Genomic DNA, 23,616 nt, shown 5'->3' on the forward strand with positions numbered 1-23,616 from the left:
CAAGAGATTCGTTCATTTTCAGTTCATTCACCAAAATGATTCGTTCAGATTCATTCAGTGACCATTTCTTCACATTACACAAAATACGTTAGCAGGTGTCGAAAAAGAGAGTCTTATGTGTTATGTCTTAAGTCAACGAACGTATTCACATGATTTGGTTTTTTTAAAATGTGTGGATAATCGCATTCAATATATAAAGTCTAATTAAGTTGTTCATATGAACAAAGCACAAGGGTTTTCTTGCATAAATAACATTTTAATTGTTTGGTCAGACAGTTCATATATATTCACATTCATAAATCAAATTAAAGTATATGAAAACAAGCGACCCGTTTTACTCTCATTTATTTCGTTCACGAACGAGGTATGTACCAGTTAATTTCATTCACGAATGAGGTGTATCAATTCATTCAACTCGTTCATGGGTACCAGTTCAGTCATTTCGTTAACGAACGATAAGATCTCTCGATCTCTTTCAGTGTAGGGCATATTCATTCAACAAATCACATGCTCCGTCACGTCTTACATGAAGGCTATTGGCTCGAGGTTGAGAAAGATGAAACCGTTCACAGAGCTACAGTGCACCCCATAAACACAGCCAATCCTCTGAAAGTATCTGATCTGCCTTCCCTTTTAACATGAAGAGATATCATAAATGTGATTGTGCTGAAAGCTGATTTACATTGATTGTTAGATTTTTCTGAGAGAGCGTTTGTATCTGTGCAGAACCTGTTCCCGATGCTGTCAGCGCAGCAGCTGGTGCAGAGGCTCTACCCGTACCAGGTCATGCTGGGAAAGGAAGGCCGTACTGCAGTCGAGGGCCTGCTCCGTGTAAGCCTCTAAATACTCTGTAAACTGTCTGTCTTCGCAATGTGATCATTTTAAAGGAGGGTGATTTCTGATCATTTCTTCTCAGAGGTTTGAGTTGACTGATGGGAGCACGAAACCCTCTCCGACTGCAGTGGTGAGCGTTGAGCCTGTGAATGGAGATCCAGCAGGTCAGGCAGCTGTCACCCTCAACATGACCAACCAGAACATCACCTTCCAGGTCAGGATGCGGCCATGCGGGGAAATAGGCTTTGTGTTTTATTTGGAAATGTGGATTAGATGACCCGTTTCTTCCCTCTGAAGGTTACATCAGGGACGCGGCCGAGTCGCCCACCCAACAGCAGTCCCGCGTTCATCGGCACCCCCACACACGACCGCCTGCTGGCCGAGATGATGCAGTCCCACCTCGTCAAAGACATCTGTCTGATCGGAGCCAAGGTACACAGGCAACTTCCTGGGGTGACCCTCAGTGATAAAAAGCACTTTGAACTAGAAAGTTGATGTGTTTCGAACAATAGCACACTTTTCATACTGGCTGTTAAGGTAATGCAGGAAGATCTTCTGCGTGTGCGTCATGGCTTGTGTTCTAAATTGACTAAGATTAGTGTTTAGTGCTCAGTGGTTTGGCTAATGCCGTTCCTATTTGTTTTTCCAGGGCTGTGGCAAGTCTGTGATTGCGAGAGAGTTTGCTGAAATGCTGGGCTACAGCATTGAACCAATCATGCTTTATCAGGTAATGTCAAAACGTAAGAAAATAATGAAAACGAATCAATCCCAAGAAGACAAAATGGTAACATTTTTAAAGGAAGGATCAGTACAGGTTAAGCTGTACGCCGCGGATGTTTTCTATTTCAATAGAAAATGGTTGTGCCGAAGCTGTTGGCAAAAAATTAGTTGATTTTATTCTACAGTAGTCGACGTGCAACTCAAATCATTCAAATTGGAACAAACTCGCCACCAAAGTGTAAAATAATATTTCCTCCTTAAATGTAACTTTTCATTCAAGTTTTGTTTGCAAAATTTTACTGTAGTCCTCAAATAGCCGTGTGTTCTTGGGCCGTTTCTATTCTGGGATCAGAGTCATGCCCTCCTTGATCTCCCCCAGTTATCATGAACCGCATTGGCCCTATTCTGCTTTCAGAACACTAAATCTTGTCAGCTGACTACGTAGGCAGCCTTTTAAGGCATCATAGTTGTGCTCCCAATGGAAATGCTGTTCAGAGAGACAAATGCAAGTGTTTTGGCATCACATATGTCCTTCACAGAGAAAGCAATGCATTCACTGTAAAAAATGATCCTGGTAAATTTACAGTAAAAAGAATAAACTACCAAATCAGCTTAGCTTTAACCGCAATGATAATACAGTGGGTAGAGAAGAAAACCACATGATTAATCAGAGATCATCGTAGGATCATTCACACTAATTCACTCACGATGTAGATGAGTTTGTTTCTTCATCAGAACAGATTTGGTGAAATTCAGCATTATGTCACTTGCTCACCAGCAGATCCTCTGCAGTGAATGGGTGCCGTCGGAATGAGAGACTAAACAGCTGATAAAAACATCTTGGATGACTTGAGGGAGAGTACATTTTCAGAAACGTTTCATTTTGGGGTGAACTATCCCTTTCATGTAAAACTTCAACCAAAATGTTGACTGAGACTTCAGATAAAATTTGGTGAGGAGCTGATGTGAAGAGCTCTTGCTGGGTGCATCAGGGTCTGATAGCAGCATGCTGGTGTTTAGATGCTCCTCATACAGACTGTGAAGAGCCGCTCGGAGCAGAGTGTCAACATGAGCGCCGCAGGTAGTGAAACACTGTGGGTTTGAACTGGAATGTCGGGAATTCCTTTGGCTCTGTGAGAATAGAGCAGGAAAAAGGAAGCTGTCCGTGCATCATGCTTAATTTATTTTTGCCCGGTGAGAGCAAGAGTTTGTAGTGTATGGGGAAAAGAGGCTCACTTCATCTTGTTTGGCCCTCTGAAGCCCTTTGATGAACTCGTATGGGCCTCATAAAGTCAACTGCTGGGTCACAAGCCATAAAAAGAGTCTTGGCACTCGCTTTGACAAGCAATCATGTTTTGTGTCTCGTGTTTCCACTTGTTATGATCATTTTGTTCTCCCTGTGTAGATTCACCTTTAGATAACTTTCCAGTGTTTTTCTTGTCTTAAAAGTTAATGTGAATTTCCTTCAAACAGTTTGGCAAACCGTGGAAAATTTACACTGATCATATTTTCATATTTTAATGCTTTAAATTGGATTAAGTGTATAATAACAAGAATAAAACATGAACTTTGACACGTGGCGCTGTATCTGTGTGAAATTGCCTTTGACAAATTGTGTAATATTTGAGCATGCTTGAAGCTACTGAAAGATGCTTTTAATGTTTTTGAATTTTCTTATTCTCACCAAGGCTGCATTTATTTGATTAAAAATACAGTAAAACAGTAATGTATTTTTTATCTTAAAAATAAATGTTTTCTATTTGAATATATTTTAAAACTCAATTTATTCCTGTGATGCAAAGCTGAATTTTCAGCATCATTACTCCAGTCTTCAGTGTCACATGATCTTCAGAAATCAAATTATCATCAATGTTGAAAACAGTTGTGCTGCTTAATATTCTTCAGGAAAACATAATATATTTTTTTTTCTTAAGGATTCTTTGCTGAATAGAATGACCCGCATATTTGAATATTTGAAATAGAAATCTTTTGCAACATTATAAATGTCTTTACTTTTAACTTTTGATCATTGTAATGCATCCTTGCTGAATGCAAATATGTAAATGGTATTTTCTTCTATTATATATAGAAAGCTGAAGATAGCGGTCCGACAATCAAAAAACTGGAACAAAGCAGAAAATACTATTTACAAAAATTAAATGAATGAAACCTTTTCATTTCACACCATGTTTATTAAAAAGTTAGCCAATATATTGACACATGGCACAGCCCTTTGATTGGATGTATTGTATTCTCATACAACATCAGTCACTGCACATACATTTCCAAATCAATGCAAGCCCTTGAGTGAACGACTGACCTGTCAACACATACCTCTGCACTCTTTGTCAGCATACTACAGGATACACTAAATGACAGCCATTGGCTCTCTGTATGTGTGTGTAGGACATGACTGCGCGGGACCTCCTCCAGCAGAGGTACACCCTGCCTAATGGAGACACGGCCTGGAGGGCCTCCCCGCTGGTCACTGCTGCTCAGGAGGGCAAGCTGGTGCTGCTGGACGGCATCCACCGCGTCAACCTGGGCACACTGGCTGTGCTTTCCAGGTCCGCATCAATCTAGAGGCTTACACTACAACACCCCAAACTCTGTGTGATGATGACAACTCATTTTTATCAGCCATAATCCAGAATGCTCCCAGTTCACATATCTGTACTAATAATACATATTATAGTAATAATTAGTTATAATAATTCAAATATTCATTGTATAAATAAATTATGACTACTACTTCTAATAATAATATATATATATATTTTAATTGTTATGTAAAAGTATTTTTTATTAACCGTAGTAGTAGTAAGTTTAAATGTTCATTACATCAATAAATTATTATTATAAGTAAAATAATAATAATTTATTAATAATATGATCATTTGAGTTTTTAGTACTAGTAGCAGTAGTAGTAATAGTAATGTAGTAGTAATTAAAATGTTCATCATGTAAATTACTGCAACTAATAATAATGACAGTAAATTAATAACAATAGTAGGTGGATAAATTAGTTGAAACTGGAAACTTGTTGCATCAAATACATTGGTTAAAATGTTGTGTTTTATGTACCTCTCTTCATGAATGTCTGTTAACAAACATGCATTTTTTGTTTAACCTGTTAACTGTCACTCACGTTTTTGAAGATAGACATGAATGTGTATGATACAAACCTAAATTTTTATTATTCATGACTGAAAACATTTTGTAACATGATTTTGATGTACCATTTACATGGTAATGCAATGTCTGATTTTAAAATGGGTTTTGAAGGATGAATTTTGAGATTTTATGTTTTCAAGTGATATATAACTTCTGATGATTTCTAAAATGTGATAGAGAAAAAGGCAACGAGGAAGTCTTTTTTAAACAAAGGTCAAAGCTCCTTTTGTAATGTAGATTTCTGAGGGTGCACTCTTGTCATAAATTCATCTATTACTTTTCCTACATAATTTTTAACAAAAAATATTGGTAAAATATATATTTGGGAGTCTTAGACCTTTCCAACGATATATAGTTTGTCAAGATTAGATTAGATTTGATTGTAATATAGTATAGTCAACGTAGGTGTCCCGTATACGGGACGGGGTGACATTTAACAGGTTCAATTCTTTTATTTTTGCAGTTTTTCTGTTTATATTGAGAACACACACTCGGTGTGAAAACCCCAGCACTGCTGTTTCTGTGCTTGAGTTTTTGGCTGGAGCAGATAGCTGGTCATTGGTTTGGAGATTAATCTGGCCTGTCCACTGTCTCAGGTTGCTGCATGACCGAGAGCTGTCTCTGTATGACGGGACTCGACTGCTGAGATGGGACCGTTACCAGACTCTAAAAGACGAACTAAAGCTCACTGACCAGGAGCTGCAAGACCGGTAAGATTTTCATCAGACAATCACAGAATTCTGCTCCACTCAAAAATTGAGAGCAAGCCGAAAAAACATTTAAGTTGGATCAGCACATAATGACTTTAGGAATGGGAAGCTCACACTAATCAACACCTGCATGTGTTCGTGGGGGAGATGTGAGAATTCAGCACATTCATAACAGCCCTTTTTTTTTATGAACTATCTCTGAGCAGTCAGATGATTATGGCATATCCAGTGTTTCTCAGTTGACTTTATTAAAGGGATAAAGTCACTCAAATTATATGCATAAAGACATTAAAGAGCCAGTAAGATGAAAATTCTAAGCTTCCTATCACTGTTTATAAGTCCTGTACATTAGGTTTAAATCCATCCAAGGTTACAAAACATTGTCATTTTGTCAAAATATCATTTTAAAATTACCTCAATTCTCAGAGATCCCCAAACGGTTCGCGCAAAGCTGTTCAAAAGATTCAGTTTCCTTAAACCCCACCTTTCGGTAGCATACTGTGTTCTGATTGGTCAACTGACATAGTTTTGATTGGTTGTTCCGCACATAACTTCATGGTAAACTATGCGTTAGCATCTTTTTGGGGTGAATTATGTCTTATTCCTCTCATCGCGAAGCAAACAGTAAAATAAAAAACTTGAACAGTCTCACTGCTTTTTCTTCTGTGAGGGTGTATTCAAGCCGAGCGCTTCAGTTTGAATCTGAATAGTGCGTTCAGCGCGGGGGCGTGGTCACATTAGATATAATGAAGGGAGACGTGGAAGATTGGACATCACGTTGTTTTCATATGGATTACTTTATCACAGAATATCTGTTTTTGGCAGCACTTGTTTATTTTTAAAGTAGACATATCAAGCTTTCTATAGATATCTCTCTCATGTCTCTTCGTTGAGTATTCACAGAGTTACACTTCATTTTAATGACGTGTTTGTACATGACGATCAGCGCAGACAGGCCGCAGACAGCACACATACTGATAAGACGCTCGGGAGAAAACAGACACATAACTTCATAATCATACTTCGCGTTGTGATTCGGAGATGCTTGTTGTTCTAAATTAAGTTGGTAATGAACCCTCTTTTATGGCCAAACGCTTTGAAAATCCCGCTGTCCTCACCGAGATTAGAAAAGCAGTCATCAGTGAAATGTTGTGAACACAACAAGGATTTGTTGTACTGCTCTGGTATTGTGGTGAAAATTAATTTTAGCCATTGGTTCTTCTGATCTTCATTCTTTGGCAGTGAAAATAAAACAAACTTGCATTTACAATTAAAAACACACTGTGTCCTCGACATGATGCTATCACACCAACCAGAGCGTCTGTGGGGGGGTGGGGCAGGTCAGAGTTCAGTTTCTCCCAAGACGGTAGGCGGAGATTATTATGCAAAGTGTTCCTAGTGACGTACATAGAGATGGGCAAAAGATTTGAAATCTATAACGACTCGTTTCAGCGATTCAGAGTTGACTCCTTACTTTAGAAGCCAATAACTTTATAAATCGTGTACTTTTTGGTTTAATTACTTTGCACATTTTACATCATACACTGTAATACAGGTAATTTTTGATTTCCCATTTGTGTGGCTCTTTAAGCACATAATGACTTTAGGAATGGGAAGCTCACACTAATCAACACCTGCATGTGTTCGTGGGGGAGATGTGAGAATTCAGCACATTCATAACAGCCCTTCTTTTTTATGAACTATCTCTCAGCAGTCAGATGATTATGGCATATCCAGTGTTTCTCAGTTGACTTTATTAAAGGGATAAAGTCACTCAAATTATATGCATAAATACATAAGGGAGATGCAATTTGCATTGGGAAAAAATAGCTGAATAAGTATTCACTATGCAGTAAAGAGTAGATAGATGCTATTTATTACTAGTTGAAGTACTTGCAGATACAGGCTGCGTATTGTAGTACATTATAAAAGAGTAAGCCGTAATTAAAAAAAAATGTGTTTTGTGAAATATACTACAATATTAGAATTTTGTAGTTTGTGTAAAAGTTGTATGATTATTGCTTTGAATGTTACGACTGGTGAAGGGTATTTAGGAAGGGGTGGTAAGGTTTAATTTGGATGCAGGTCCAGATTGAGGGAGCGGATACAATTTTCTTACCATGTTAGGGTCTGAAAGGAGGCTATTGGTCCGTGTTTCTCATTTGTTTTTTTTGTTTTTTTGGATTCCTGGTTCATTTTCCTCTTGCAAACAAATAAAAGATAAAGAAGCCTACCCAACGTCGTCACACAGCTATTGAGCTCTTCATTTGGACAGCGGCTCACTGTAGATCACGTTGGGCATTTATTTTAATGTACTCTCAAGTTTACATATAAGCAAGCCTTTAGTAAAACCGGTCTATAAAGGCTTTCAGATCACTCAATAAGTCCATTTGTCACGTCCGGTTCTCCGTCTCATTTGACCTGAAGAGGCCTGAATGCTGAATGAATAGTGAATGTTCTGCCAGCTCTCAAGCGTCTGATGAACAAAGACACTTATAGGACGTGTTGATTAATTAACTCGAACTATAGAGAGACTCTGCCTCTGGACAACTAACCTTGTGACAGTGAGTCTAGACCGAGCGTCCGTGTCTGTGAGTTACGATGAGATGCATTTCATCCCATGACAATGGCTGCTTTCATCTCCAGACCGCAGTAACAGGAAACTGCCCACCCGACGGTCCAGCTCAATTTAATCCGAGGGCTGATTTTATAGGTTTTGTAAGTTAACACCATGACACTTGCTGTTTATTTCGGTCTTTCCCAACTTGCCTTCAGATGTGTAATTTAGAAGTGGTTGAGACATTTTATGCCACAGCATACTGTTGTTGTGGTGCATCATCCTGTTTTCCTTTTTTATGGAGAGTTTTTAAAGCTTTTAATAGTTCAAGTCTTATTTTTATAATATAATAGCGGAGTATGACTGCTGAATTTGTTTATAGTGTTCAGTTTTATTTTAGCATTCTTGTGCTTTTTTCAGATCAGGTTATTATTATTATTTTTTTCACATTTCGAAACCAAATGAAATCCATGATGGTGGATTCAGACTTAACATCCTCTCATCATTTACTCACCTCGTACCATTACTTTCTTCTGTGCCATACAAAAGAAGAAACGCATCTTCACTAATTTGTACCGAGAAGTTCATTCAAGTTCATCTATATTATGTTGGGAAGACATTTCATTTAGCACATGAATCCTAAACCTTTTATGAGACATTTATGGTGCCATTGCATTCCTTTCTAAACTCAATAGCCTCAGTCTCCATTCATTGCAATCGCTGAAAAGAGTGACTTGCTTTTCTTCTTTAGTGGTCCACAGGAGAAAGAAAATCATACGGGTTTGAAACACCATGGGAATGAGTTCGACAATCAGTGTGTCTTATTGTCTGTTGGCCGTTTTTCACAGTCAGTCAATATCACATGCTTTATAAATTAACTTAAATCCACTTTGGGTGTTTCGGGTGTAGAGAAATGACTCCTCTGTGAGCGTCATGGTGAAGAAATCAGTGCTGTTGGAGGTGTATTTGCGTCCTGTTGGTAGAGCCCCTCCTAGACGGTAGGAAGGATGTTTGTGGTGCCGCGTCTGAGGCTGAAATAAAGCCACTTCCTCTTCCTGTGTTCCAAGTCGACGTCTCCGTCTTCACTTGTGGTCTCTTAATTAGCGAGCCTCTGTTCCCGTCGGCCTCAGACTCACATACACACTTCTTACTGTACAGGTGTATTAATGAAGAGACCTCTAAAAGTCACACTTTGCTCGGCTGCGGTCTCTAACCTCCTGAGGTCAACACCTATTATTAGCATCTTGTTCTGTCTCTCTGTTTCTCTCTTAGTCTTTCAGACTTCTTGAATACAATACAGTATAAAGAGCTGCTTACATGAACCGTTTAAACATCACATCTGTGCAAGTCATGCAAAACAAAACAGTGGGGTTTCAACTGGTTTTGCCTCACAACCAGGATTTTACATTGGAATGAAAGTAAGGTCATTAAAATCCAATATTTATTATTATTTATGAAATGTAAATGTATGGATTTTCTTTGGAAGAAATTAATATTGAAATGTATTATGCATCAAATGTGACAGTAAAGGCATTTATAGTGTTCAATTTCAAACAAATGCTGTTCTTTTGAATTTAATATTTATCAAAGAATCCATAAAAAAATGATCAGGGTTTCCCCTGTTTTAAACATTGATAATATTAAGAAATGTTTCTTGAGCAGCAAATCCCAATGATTTCTGAAGGATCATGTGACACCGAAGACTGGAGAAATGATGCTGGAAATTCAGCTTTGCATCACAGGAATAAGTTGCCTTCTAGTCTGTATTAAAATAGAAAAATAGGGTTACACTTTATTTTTGATGGTCACTTTAGACATTCTACTAACTATGAGTAACCTTGCAACTACATGTCAACTACATATCAACTAATTCTCATTCATTTGCAACTACATGTCTACTAACTCTCAGAGTGGACTGTTAGGGGAGGTTTAGGGTTAGTAGAAGTTGACAAAGCAAGTGTTAGAAGATATCAAGCAGACAGTCTACTAATACTCTACTAGCTGCTAGTTGACATGTAGTTGGAAAATTACTTGCTGTTAGTAAAATGTCTAAAGTGGACTGTCGAAATAAAGTGTTACCAAAAATAGTTATTTTAAATTGTAATAATAATTCACAATATAACTGTATTTCAGTATTACATCACAGCTAACCCATTTCGGTCTGCACAAAAAAAAATCTCCGTCACAGTTGCACATACTGTATGCAAACTTGGTGCATCCCAGTCCAGACGCCTGGCGACTAGTAATATCGATGTCAAACCTGGAAAACAAGTCTTCATGCACCATATTTGAACGTGTACATAAATGATGTTTCCAGTGAAGTGTTGAGCTGTGTTTTGCTCGACAGCCCCTAGTCACTCTATCTTACTTTTACCTTGTTTGCATAAATGGTCTTTCTTATAGTTTTTCAGTGGCATTCAGTGTTATGGGTAAAGATTACAGCAGTGCACCGGTGTATGATTACTGCTAACAAGTGGTACATTCAGTAATGATGTGTAAATGTTAGAAACCGATAGGAAGGTGTTGTTATTCAACAGGAGGAAGTCGATCTGATGAAGATCTAAAATGCTGTGATAATGAAGAATCTCGATCGCTCTCTCGGTGTCAGTGGGTGTATCTGCATTTCATGCAGTGGGCTTCGCTCTTTATTAATAGACGGAGCTGTCCAGAGGGATTACGTGGCGATGCAGCTGGAGCACAAGCTATTGTCAGCAATACTATATCAGGGTGCCAGAGATCAGTGAGGACATGGATCTCGACATGAGCATATCCTATTCACTTTGACAGATGAACGGACTGGCTTCACCTCCTCTTGTTCTCATAGCCATCAGTGATCAAGTTATGCCAGCCCCATGATCATCATAACAAAGACTGTAATGTCTGCGTTCAGGTCGCCTGCTCCATTGTTTAATGCCTATTATTTGTATTAAATAAGAAGTGAAACCTGATTGGATGTAAATTATCCAATAAATCCCTCAGAAGGATACATATACATATATAGAGAGAGAGAGAGAGAAATGGTTTTCAGCCATGATATTAACCTTTGTGTGAACACTGAAATCTATTGTTGTTGCTTTGAAGCGTTACTCAGAAATTGGGAGGGAGGTTGAGCTTGATGGAAATAAGTGAGCAGGTCTGATGTTCTCCACAGATCCATCTTCCCAGTCCATCCGTCATTCCGGATCCTCGCTCTAGCGGAGCCGCCTCAGGTCGGGAGCACCTCGCAGCAGTGGCTCGGCCCCGAGATCCTCACCATGTTCCTCTTTCACACCATCAGACCACTGGCCAAGGCCGAGGAAACCGCCGTGATCCAGGGCATGGTCAGTCACATCTTCTTCAGACTGATCGGTTATGTCCGATTCAGTAACCTGTTTGATTTAAATACGCTTACACCCAACATGTTTACAAACTGCATTTTGTGTTGAATCAAATTATCATATACTGCAGCTTGGATGCTTGCTCTTTGGATTTGAATCTTGTATACACGATATTTTTTATAACAGATCCCAAATGTCCCCAATGAAGCAGTGGAGCAGCTGCAACACCTGACTCACAGTCTGAGAAAATCCAACGATCCAACGGTGAGCTTTTACAGTTTGAGCTCCCTAAAACCCTTGAAGAACAACTGGATGCCTTCAGCACTTACACAGCAAGGAGAGAGTGTGACTCCAGTGGTCCCAGAGCAGGCTCATATAGAGAGACTGGAGGCTCCTGCAGTCTTACCAGTGGCTTGTCAGCTCAGGGTTCCTGTGTAGACAACACAACATAGGTTTTCTTGTTTAGAAAGTGCTTAGTCTGCTGCTTACTGGTGTTTAAGTTAGCTCTGTCCTAGAAACCTTAAATATGTAATGAAGCGTTTATCCTCTTTTACAGCAGCCTTGGTTAATATTTTTTCCATTAAAGGGATTTTTTTTTTATTCTTAAAAGGGTACTCCATCCAACGATGAAAAATAATTTACTGTCCCTCATGCCTTCCCAGATGTATATGACTTACTTTCTACTGATTAACACAAAACTGAGGTTCTTATTAAAATAATTCATCTTCATGAGTCCATATAATCTAAATGTACAGAACTTCCAAAGGTGGCGCTTTAAAAACAACACTAATTAAAAACAATGTTAATCTTAAACACACTTTTGCCCACAAACGTGTCAATTCGCTTTGTTACATTTTTATATTCATGTTTTGTTTGCTGTGTTTTTTTGTTTTTGCTTTACTATTGGTGAGATGAAAAGTAATTGTTGTTTTGTTTTAGTTTTTTTTGTTTGTTTAGTTTTTTTGCTTTGCTTTTGGTGAGATTAAAATGTAATGTTTTGTTTAGTTTTTTTGTGCTTTTGGTGAGATAAAATATAAATGTTGTTTTGTTTTTTTTTGCTTTGCTTGTGTCTAGATAAAAAGTAAATGTTTAGTGTTTTGTTTGCTTTGCTCTGTTTTTTTGCTTTGTTTTGCTTTCCTTTGCGTTTCTTTTGGCGAGATGAGAAGTAAATGTTGTTTTGTGTTTCTGTGCTGTGTTCAGGCCCTGTCCCTTGCTTCTTCATTGTCCACCAGGCAGCTGCTGAGAATCTGTCGACGTCTCTCTCAGTATCCAGAGGAGAGTGTTGCTCACGCTGTGAACAAAGCCTGTCTGTCCAGGTACACAAACTCAAACGCATTCACACATGTCTCAAAGCCACCACTCAACAAACTAAATAACATTTAAAAATAAAATATTCACAAACTATTTTAAACTCTGCACATGCAAGGCTGTTACTGACCAATGGTAAACGTGAATCTTGTTCATAATCAGGGATTTATTTATCATTCTGTATGATGCTGCTAGTGAAGCTATGCCTTAGATACTTTTTGTTTTTTTGCTTAAAGTTCAGAAAGAAAAGTTGATTTGGAATTATTTTAGTTTTTTTGTGTGTGTGTGTTTATAGGTTTCTGCCCAGCCTGGCTCGCTCAGCTCTTCAGAAGAGTCTGGTGAACTGCTCGATAGAGGATCAGCCTGACCCAGCATCAGAACAGAGCCATCTCTACACCTGTGAGCTACACAAACTAACTCTTATCACTGTTCATGACCATTTCAATTGGATTGGACAGCAGACAATGAATTATAATACTGAGCATTTCAACAGGAATTTCAGAAAACTAACACATCTATCAAATTCTGCTGTGCAGCTCCACAAAATGTCCACTTGTCCACCATTGCCTGAATCTGAATTTTAATCTGGATTAAATATTGATGTGTGGCTCCTCCTAGGGGTGTGACGGTTAGTATATAACCGTGAGACCGGCTATAACCGCCAGAACTCTATAACCGCTAGAACTCTATAACCGCCAAAACCGTGTCATTAAAATATTTTTTACAAACATTTTTTATCAAAAATTATTTTCATTTTTTAGATAGGATCATCAGATGCGCAATATATCGGGAGACGTTGTTTTTACCACTTAATTAAGTTTTGTAAATCGTCAGACATGATATTTACCACTTCATTAAATTTTGCTTTGTAGAAAACCTTTCTTAAAAACGAATTTCGTTTTGAACAAATTTTATCTTAATTTTAATAGATGTTTCATCAACCAATTGCATGTATTTTAATAAATAAAAAGCAAATATAGCAGACAATGATAACCGTGACATGGAAGCACCAGCGTGCCGCGTTCACTTGCACTGCACTGTGAACTAGAGCGCATCTCATTGTAAATGAAACTCAGCGTAGGCCTATGCCTCATACTCTAGCATTAAATATCTTTGCTGCATCCTTTCCAGAACAGACAATGGCTTTTTTTTTTTTTTTTTTTTTTTGCGGCTCGCATCAGCAAAGCATAGACGGCAAAACATTCAGCGGATGGCGGGCGGGTGCGGCTTTGAAATTTGCTCAAAAAACTTTGGCGCGGATGATGAGTTTTGTGACAGATCTCCTTAATAAACGGAGGTCTGAAATCTCTGCCCCTTTACCGATCAGAGCGCGCGCTGACACGGAGTTAACCCGCTATCTCCAAGATCAACCAATTGACTCTACGGCAGATCCACTAGCATGGTGGCGAGACAATATGAAACAAAATGAAACACGCTACCCCCCCCCCCCCCCCCCCCCCCGACGGTTATGTTATGAACCGTCACATTTGACTCACGTCACAACCGTCATCACCAATTCTGAAACCGGCACACCCCTAGTGGCTCCATTTTTGTGACTTTTTGGCAAGTTGGAGCATTTTGGAAAATGAAGTTTTCCTCCAACATTGTTAGATTATGAACCGATATTAGAAATGAAAGATATTCAATATAACTATTATATAATTTTTGAGAATTTTTATAGGCTGCATTTCAAACATTAATTATAATGTTTCTCAAAAAACTTTATTAGTTATGTGTATGATCACAAGATTATGAGTGATTCATGCTGATAAATTAAATGTATTATTTGAACTACTTAGCAGTTATACGAATTATTTCAATTTGATTCATTCCATTTAATTCTTCTTCCATTTTAATTCGTTTTACACTTCTGCATCCTGCTGAATTCAAAAAGTCATTCTTAATTCTGGCTCCGACTACTACAGTGGTTCCTCTGTAATTTTAGCCTGCACTGATATTTTTGTCCCATTTTCCCTGCTGTCTGTAAGAGACTTAGATTTCAGACGTACTATGTGGTGTCTGAAAAGTGTAGATGGGAGGAAATGGACTGTTTCTGTGTGTCCCCAGGAGCTGCTCAGTGACTAGGCTGAATAAGTCATGTTTGTCTGGTAAAATATCTTTTTTAAGAATCTCTCACTTTTTCTTTTCATTTTTGCTCTCCCCTGTTAGGCACAGTAAAAGATGGACTTCTGACCATAGGGAACGTCTCGGTCCCTGTGTACAGCCCTGATGAAAAGATGAAGGTCCCGGATGTGCTCTTTTATGAGAATGTTCAGGTGAGCTCCTTATCTGCCCATTACTAGAGAGAAACATTGCCCTCTTCTCTGCAACCCACAGAAGACATGGGGCCACAGAGCACAATCCCTTTAGCCAGTGCTACTAATATAAAGGAATAGAATTCGGTCATCAGTTTTACTCCTTCATGAATGTAAAAACCTCTTTATATCTTAATGAGAGTTTCATTTTTTGCAAGGCAATAAAGAAGGCAAATATTAATAAAAACTATAAAAAAAAAAAACTTGAAGTTACCTTGAACAGGTACATGTACAACAAAATCATGTGGAACTGAAGACAAGAATAATATCTGCTAAAAATTCAGCTTTGCATCACAGGAATAAATTCTACTTGAAATAAACTGAACAAAATTATAACTGCAACACTTTTATTTTTGCCCCAATTTTCCATGAGCTGAACTCAAAGATCTAAGACCTTTTGTATTTGCAGTAAAAGAGAAGTGCTCACGAACACAGATTTAGACAGATCTGTGAACAATATTTGAGAGAAATAGGCTTTTTGTGTTCATAGAAAAAGTCTTAGATCTATTCAGTTCAGATTATTCAAGTTCAGCTCATGAAAAATTGGAGCAAAAACAAAAGTGTTGCGTTTATAATTTTGTTCAGTGTATATTCAAATAGAAAATAGTTCATTAAAAATGTGTTTGTGTATATATATATATATATATATATATATATATATATATATATGCAGCCTTAGTGAGCATTAGATTTCTTTCAAAACATTTAAACTATTTTACTGACCCCAAAACTTTGAATGATAGTATTTAAAAAAGATCTATTTAGCGTTATATCATACAGTAATAACAAAATATAAAATGTTGCCAACAGTAACATTCAGTATTGCTGCCACTGTATGTGTGGCATTTGGTCTCATCCGTTCCTCAGAGATGTGAGGAGAGAACGAGGGATGACCCAGTTATTCCTCCCTCACTGCCACCTCTCTCCTCCCTTCAGAGGCTCAGAAAGAGGTGGAGGAAAAATAAGCTACTCTTGTCCCACTTTTCCATGACCTGCTTTTTTGTGGTTCGAGCACTAGAAGGAGAAGTGCAGTAGTCCACTGAGGTGGAAATGAGGACACGTCCCCCCAAATATGGCAAACTCTTGCATCCGCTAGCCTCACTTGTGTTGTATAATGTGTGTTTGCAGCAAACAGCATCATCATCCCTATGTGTCCTTATCATATTGAATAAGCACCTTGTGCCTTTGCAGCCACGTAAACAGAAGATTCAATTCCTTGTCATATCCGGACCAGAATTCATTTCTGCTCCCACTTATCTATTCATCTTTTGTGTGTCTGCAAAATGTAGGTGACCCTCTCAGATATAATTGATGCCTTACTGTGCGTTCACACCGCCAGCGTCGAGAGCGTCAAAGTGGCCGGAAGTCATTCATTTTCAATGTGAGCCGGCGTCGAGCAGCGGCGAGGTGCGGCGCGGCGCGACTTGGCCGTTGAGAGCGTCGAGGAGAGTTGAAATCAGGGCAACTTTATGGTAATGATCTATGACGCGGTTGGGCAGCAACCAATCGGAACGTAGAAGTCCACCGCTTGAGAGGATTCCAGAGAACGCAGCTCTGACCATTAGTTCCCAATCACAATGGAGGACAGGTTCAGTGGCGGTTCTACATTGAAATACACCCTGGGCGAGACCCCTTTCGAGCGCCAAAACACACACAAAAAAAAATAGCAAACAAAGTTCTGCACAAACAGCAATATTTTATTATAACAACTGTTTTCATATGATGTGAGATCATTGCATGCATGTCTCCAATTTGCCATTCCTGCACTTGTTAAATTGATGTTCCTCTTGGAAAACAATTTGCAGCAGAAGCAAAAGAGGCTGTTGTTCTTGATTGAATAAATCAGCCAACTTCTTGCCATCTTTTCACCACTTACTAATGTCTTCTTAAAATATTGGTGGTGGCAACTTCTCCCATTACTCTCATTCCTACGGAAAACAAAGCCAGGTGGCACTTTACTTGGTCCTCTGTGAACCAGCTCAGTCCGAATCCTGTCAGTCAGATGTGAGGGCCAGTGGGGCTCAGTGGGGGTTCAGCTCCAGGCATTTCTATCAGACAGCATATTGGCATATTACTCAAAACACATAGCAGTGAAAAAACACAGTCCTACTCATAAATTATCAGAAATATTAAAATTACATTAAATTGCAGTTGTCTTGTAGCCCACACACACACACATACACACACACACACACGATATGCACACCTGAAAGCTCATGCTGGGTAGAAGTAGAGGCAAAGAGGTCTTTTAACAGTTTTATTGCAAAGCACAATATTATAAATTAGATCTCGTAATTGAGTTGAAACCAAATTATTGTTGTATAAGCATAGCAAGCATCATAGCAAAAAGGTTAACAAAGAGTTATACCCACCACCAATTAACATTAGCCCTTCATTCATGAAATGGATACTGTAATGATACAGAGACAATAGTTGCATACCTTTATCTTTTGCTCGTTTCTCCTCTTCTTCTATTCGAAACTGGGCACCTGATGGCTCTGATCTTTTCTTCTCCATCTCTGTTTATTTGGCACTCGACAATCAACAGATTTCCCATCCCCCCAACTGTCACTCAGGACCAGAAGTCAAGACTAAACCAATTCACCTTGATGACCGCATAATCGTCTTGTATTACCTAGTTTCATTTGCAGGAACTATAGGCCTGTATTATAACATTATGAATGAAATGTGCGTTATTTGGAAGAAAGTCGAGGTGTGTGACTGACTTTAGCCTATTATTAATTATATTTAATAATAACCCCCGCCCTGCCCGTTCCATTTGAGAGAGACCCAGAGGTGAAATGTCGCACGCGCCTCTCGCCCCACTCCCTTACACTTCTCTCACAACACAAAGCTTCAGTGGATATTTTCAGCAAGCAGGGGCGCCGGCAGCTGCAGGGAGCGCCAATTTGCCAATTCCACACACAGTGAAATGATATAAATGACGAAAAACCGCTTCGCGACACAGATGATTTTTTGTTTATCTGCTCGTGCTGCCGCCCCCAATGTGTCACGAAAAAATGACGCCCCGGGCGGCTGCCCGGTTCGCCCGTGCCTAAAACCGCTACTGGACAGGTTGATTATTGCTGTTTCGCGTTTGCAATAATCTATGATGTGTCCCTGTTTACGTACAGGGACATAAAAAATAGATTAAAAGTGATACGTGGACCAAGGTGTCTGAGATTGTTCATTTTAAGTAAAGGATCTTAATATTTAGTCCACAACAATATTTAATGAGGTTAACTTATAACTTTACCCTCCTTGTGGTTAGTCTGCACGAGATCAACAAGCTGTTTGCTTTGCGGCCGCTTTAAATTCAAAATAAGCATTCGATCTACGTCAGAGCGTCTGAGCGCTCACGAATCTTTCTGCAGCGTCGTGAGCAGAGCGGCAAGAGCGATTTTTGACGCTCTAGACGCCGGCGGTGTGAACGCACAGTTACTCGAGTGTTTTCATGTTTTATTGCTGGAGCAGTCTGAGATAGATCCGGTCACATGACAAACAGTGGACCGTAAAATTCTGGGGCCACTTTGTTAAAAAAAAAAAAAAAAAACTGACTTTTTGATGTTAAATATTTTTTGCAAATGTTTCATTTCTTCAGTACAAATTATATTTCCATAACATAAAATGGAATTAGTATTTAATAAATAACACCTTTTAGCCTAAATTACAGCAGCACTTCTGCTGTATATTCTGCTTTCTATTCTAGAAAGTCTATTCAGAGAGTCACACAATCAATGTCAGATTACATTATCAAAGTAGGATTTTTTTCTTTTTTTTTTTTTTTTTTTGAAATTAAGCGATGTATTCTGCATTATGCATTAAATTGATCAAAAGTGACCGAAAAGTGACTTTTATAATTATTAAAAAAAAATCAGTTTCAAATAAATGTGTGTGTATATATATATATATATATATATATATATATATATATATATACACACATAATGTTATAATGTTTTATATATGTTTTATATATATATATATATATATATATATATATATATATAATATATATTCAACAAAGAATGTTTCCACAAAAAAATAAAAAAATGTTAGCAGCGCAGCTGTTAAGAAGCTGAACATTGATAATAATAAGAAATGTTTAAGCAGCAAATCAGAATATCAGAATGATTTCTGAAGAATCCTGTGATACTGGAAACTGGAATAATGTTCCTGAAAAACTTTAAATTACGGCTTTAAATTACAGGATTAAATTACATTTGAAAATATATTCAAATCCAAACAGTTCTTTTAAATTGCACAAATATTCCACAATATTACAGTTTGACTGGATTTTTGATCAGTTAAATGCAGCATTGATATGCTGAAGAGTCTTCTTTTTAAAAAAACAATTAAAAAATCTTTCCGGTCCTAAACTTTTGAACATTATCTTATTTATTAATTTTTAGTAGTGACTTAAAAATACCTTTAATAACTATATCTTTGTAACCCACTGTGTTTTGTACTGCTGTCATTATAAAATGTGTTTTTTCTGTTTGTTCACAGCACATGATGGTGATGCAGGACATGCTGAAAGACTTCCTGTTGGGGGAACACCTGCTTCTAGTGGGGAACCAGGTAAATGGACGGCAGTCTGCAGAGATGTCTGAGAGCAGAGCAGACATGCAGTACACTAGCCCTGAGTGCTGGCATTGTGCCATGAAGCACAGCTGTATTTGTAATGCATCTGCCCACCAGCTACAGGGTGAACTAGAGCTCAGTGTGCCCTATCTGACTGCTGTCACTTCAGAGTTAAGATGGATAGACTGATGCACAGAACCAATGAGACTGTGCTAGACATACAAAATGAAATAAGAGACCTGTGAATTCATGCTTTAATGTGTATACACTACTGCTCAAAAGTTTTTCCAGAAATTAATCTGTTATTATTATAAATGTTGAAAATAGCCATGTGGCTCAATATTTTTGTGGGAACCGTGATGTAGAAATCAGTTTATTGCATCTTTGCTGAATAAAAATTCAGATTTCTTTAAAAACAAATATTACTGACCCATACTTTTGAAACGGTAGTGTACACATCTAACACTTTTCAGTTTTTTCTCTGTGTAGCGATGCTTGAACTGACATGACAAACTCTGACTTTGGACCGAGACTTTATACTTTGGATGAAAATAGGAAAACTTTGCTGGCACTTTATGCATTGTTTCGACCCCATAATATTTTAATTCTTTTGTGAAAAACAACAGATTTTAGAGAATATCTGAGCTTTTATCAAATAAAAGTGGATGGAAATGCATGCTTCTAAGGATAACACTATTGATGTGTCTTAACACATGAGCTCTGAACATGGGACTGCAGGGTTCCTACATAGTTTGGAAAAGTATGGAATTTGATTTTAGTCATTTCCAAGTCTGGAAATGTATGGAAAAAAATAAAGCTGGATATGGAATAATATTTGCATTTACAGACTTTTGCCCCGATTTCGTTTTATATAATATAAAGTTATAAACTTAATGAAAATGAATGTATCATACAAGAAGTGTTTTTTTTTCATTGTAGCTGTTTAATGAATCTTTATTGATTGTCAAATACATCTGAATTAATCCAAGGTGCACTTTTTCACTATGCAAATATTCAGTTTATATTGCAAGTTTTTTTTTTCCTCAGGATATTCTTAGCACCATTTTACAGAGCCTCTAAAAGGACCTTTGCAAAAATAAAAAATAAACCTTAAGATGACAGTGACACACAAAGGAAATGTGTTGCGAGTGAAATATTCCCGTTTGCATTTGAACAAATTCTCTAGTGCATGAAAAACTTCCTGTGTGCACGCAAAAGTCTACAAGAAAAACAATGAAGAAACCCTGAGAAAACTAAAATATTTACTCATGACTTTGCTGTGTACCAAATATAAAGCTGAAAATAATGCACCATTTATGCTAAATATGGTCTGAAAATCTACTGGGATGTTTGGAAAAGAATGGAATTTTGAAATGGAAACTGTGTTGGAACCCTGTAAATAATGCCAAACCTAAATAAAGCATGTCTAAAGGAGCTTTTTACTTAAACATATGAATGAAATATGAGAATAAAAGAGAGTATTAAGTTAAAGAATTGCAATAAAAGTTAATTTAATAAACGCATGAGAAATGATTATAATTTCAGCAGTACTAATTTCAGTTACTCTCACAAAGCTTTAGAAGACTTGAAATACAGTGCATGACTAATGTGGACTACTTTTATATTTAATGGTGCTGTTTATTAATTAATTTACTTTTATTTTTTTGGAACATTGGAGTATAAATCACCGCCCACTTCCACATACTCTAATGTTCTGCTTAACATCTATCTCTCTCTGTTTTTACTGAAAGAAAATAACACGGTCGGAATGACATGAGGACTAAATGATGAGACCTTACTTTTATTTGAATGCGATCTATTTCTGATCTGTGTTCTTACTTCTTTCACAGGGCGTTGGGAAAAACAAGATCGTTGATCGCTTCTTGCATCTCATGAACCGACCGAGAGAATATCTTCAGCTCCACAGGTAAAAGTCCTTTGAGTTCTCCTCAAAAAGCCTTCTCGGAGAGGAAGACCTATTATCAGAAACTACTTTCCTGTAGATTCAATTAGAACCTGGTCACACCGGAAATGGCCCATATCCGCTGACATCACATGCACCTTTTCATCATTGGTGAATTACTGAGTAATGTATCTTCTTTCTATATAAGTAGTACAGAGAAAAAAAAAGATGACCCCTTTATTCATCAGAGCGATAAACACCTGGACACAGATGCATCATACAAGTGTTTTCTGTTAGGAGTTGAAGCTTCCTTTTGCAGACTCACCAAATGCCTGATATAGAAAGATCTCTCTGAGGGACGAGTGAGTTATTTTAATCCTGTTAAATTAGGACACCTGTCGACGGGGCATTGGGGAACTTTTTACTGTTGCACTTTTGCCTTTGAAGAACTACAGTTAGAGGAGTAGTTCTCCTTTTACATTTTTTTTCACCCTTAACCTTGTTCCAACTCCATTATTATAGTTTTTTCTTGTGTGAATCATAAAAGTAGATGTCTTCTTTCGACAATCCCTCTTAACAAAGTGTAAAAATGAGCAGAAAAAGCTGTTTTATTTCGGTTCTCATTCATTTTAATTCTTCCTAGTTAGACAAAATACTGGGGGCTCGTCCGGGATATTTTGAAATATAAGTAAATAAACTCAATCCAATATTAGTGCCATTTAGGTTTTGCAGTTCATTTTTAAAGATGGAATACATCCCTTGTAATACTGTGCTGAATAATATATATATATATATATTTATTATTCAAATATGGCCAACATGATATAAGTTACATATCCGTCTGTATTTTCTAATGCCAGTAAGCAGACAAAGTACAACATGCTTGTAACAGGGCTCTCAAAGTCATTGAATTTCCTAGAATACAATATCAAATCAGGATATTAGCATGATTTCTGAAGGATAGACAAGACTGGACAAATGATGCTGAAAATTCAGCTTGGCATCACAGGAAAAATGTACATTTAAGAAATATTTAAATTTAAATACATTTTTCGAAATTGAGATTTATACATCAGCTGAAAGCTGAATACACGCACTTTCCATTTATATATGGTTTATTGGTTTGGACAATATTTGGCCAAGATACAACTATTTGAAAATCTGGAACCTGAGGGTACAAAAAAAAATTAAATACTGAGAAAATCTTCTTTGAAGTTGTCTAAATAAATTCTTAGAATGCATATTACTAACCAAAAATAAGTTTTGATATATTTACGGTAGGAAATTTACAAAATATCTTTATGGAATATGATCTTTATTTAATATCCTAAAGATTTTTGGCATAAAAGGAAAAAAAATACCACAGCAACTTAAGACTGGTTTTATGCTCAAGGCTCACATTTGTTCTTTGTGAGTGCAGTGTGAGTTTTTTTTATTTTATTTTATTTTTTATATCCATTTATCACAAACGACTGGAAAATTCATGGAAACTAATGTCACTGTGTCTAACCCATCTATAAGGTGCACAGGTTGATGTCATCTTGAAAGTTTCTTCTTGAAAGTTAAACCAAAGTCAAGCTAGCATGCATTATGGCCTGGTTAGCGATTATGTAAGTCTTAAATTAGCCTAAAGTAATCACTTCAGGGATTCTCCCTTCCACTACACCCACAGAGATATGTGTCACATTTCAAATATCTGCACAGGAACTCGAGAGCGCTCTGTCCATCACACTGAATTTAGGTCAGTTTACTTTATAGGACCCAGAAACATGAATCCACAAATCATCTCTCTCTCTCTCTAGAGAAATGAGCAATGATTTAACTGTGAAAAGAGTCTCCATTTACTATACACGTGTGATGATTCATGACAAATGCAGTTTAAGCTCTGATCTTTTATGCTTCAACAGAGACACAACAGTCCAGACTTTAACGCTGCAGCCCTCTGTGAGAGATGGCATCATCGTCTATGAAGACTCTCCATTGGTCAGTATTCACCTCTGACATCATATCTCTGTGTTTTAAATATAAAGTGAAGTGACATTCAGCCAAGTATGGTGACCCATACTCAGAATTTGTGCTCTGCATTTAACCCATCCGAAATGCACACACACAGAGCAGTGAACACACACACTGTGAACACACACCCGGAGCAGTGGGCAGCCATATATGCTGCGGCGCCCGGGGAGCAGTTGGG

The 23,616-nt window shown here is 37.6% G+C and overlaps 1 protein-coding gene across 1 annotated transcript in view; it reads left to right on the forward strand.

Annotated features, from left to right (window-relative positions):
• The window catches only part of LOC128019522 (von Willebrand factor A domain-containing protein 8), a 74,417-nt gene that overhangs the window by 6,764 nt on the left and 44,037 nt on the right, over window positions 1–23,616 (forward strand). Inside the window, exons 9-22 of the mRNA XM_052605539.1 lie at window positions 727–831; window positions 917–1,048; window positions 1,132–1,266; window positions 1,484–1,561; window positions 3,961–4,121; window positions 5,325–5,438; window positions 11,147–11,315; window positions 11,499–11,576; window positions 12,513–12,628; window positions 12,916–13,019; window positions 14,790–14,896; window positions 19,445–19,516; window positions 21,370–21,446; window positions 23,330–23,405. Of these exons, the coding sequence (XP_052461499.1) occupies window positions 727–831; window positions 917–1,048; window positions 1,132–1,266; window positions 1,484–1,561; window positions 3,961–4,121; window positions 5,325–5,438; window positions 11,147–11,315; window positions 11,499–11,576; window positions 12,513–12,628; window positions 12,916–13,019; window positions 14,790–14,896; window positions 19,445–19,516; window positions 21,370–21,446; window positions 23,330–23,405 (1,524 nt within the window). The remainder of the gene's footprint in view (window positions 1–726; window positions 832–916; window positions 1,049–1,131; window positions 1,267–1,483; window positions 1,562–3,960; window positions 4,122–5,324; window positions 5,439–11,146; window positions 11,316–11,498; window positions 11,577–12,512; window positions 12,629–12,915; window positions 13,020–14,789; window positions 14,897–19,444; window positions 19,517–21,369; window positions 21,447–23,329; window positions 23,406–23,616) is intronic.

This window comes from Carassius gibelio, chromosome A9 (assembly GCF_023724105.1).
Source record: "Carassius gibelio isolate Cgi1373 ecotype wild population from Czech Republic chromosome A9, carGib1.2-hapl.c, whole genome shotgun sequence".
NCBI classification, from domain to species: domain Eukaryota; kingdom Metazoa; phylum Chordata; class Actinopteri; order Cypriniformes; family Cyprinidae; genus Carassius; species Carassius gibelio.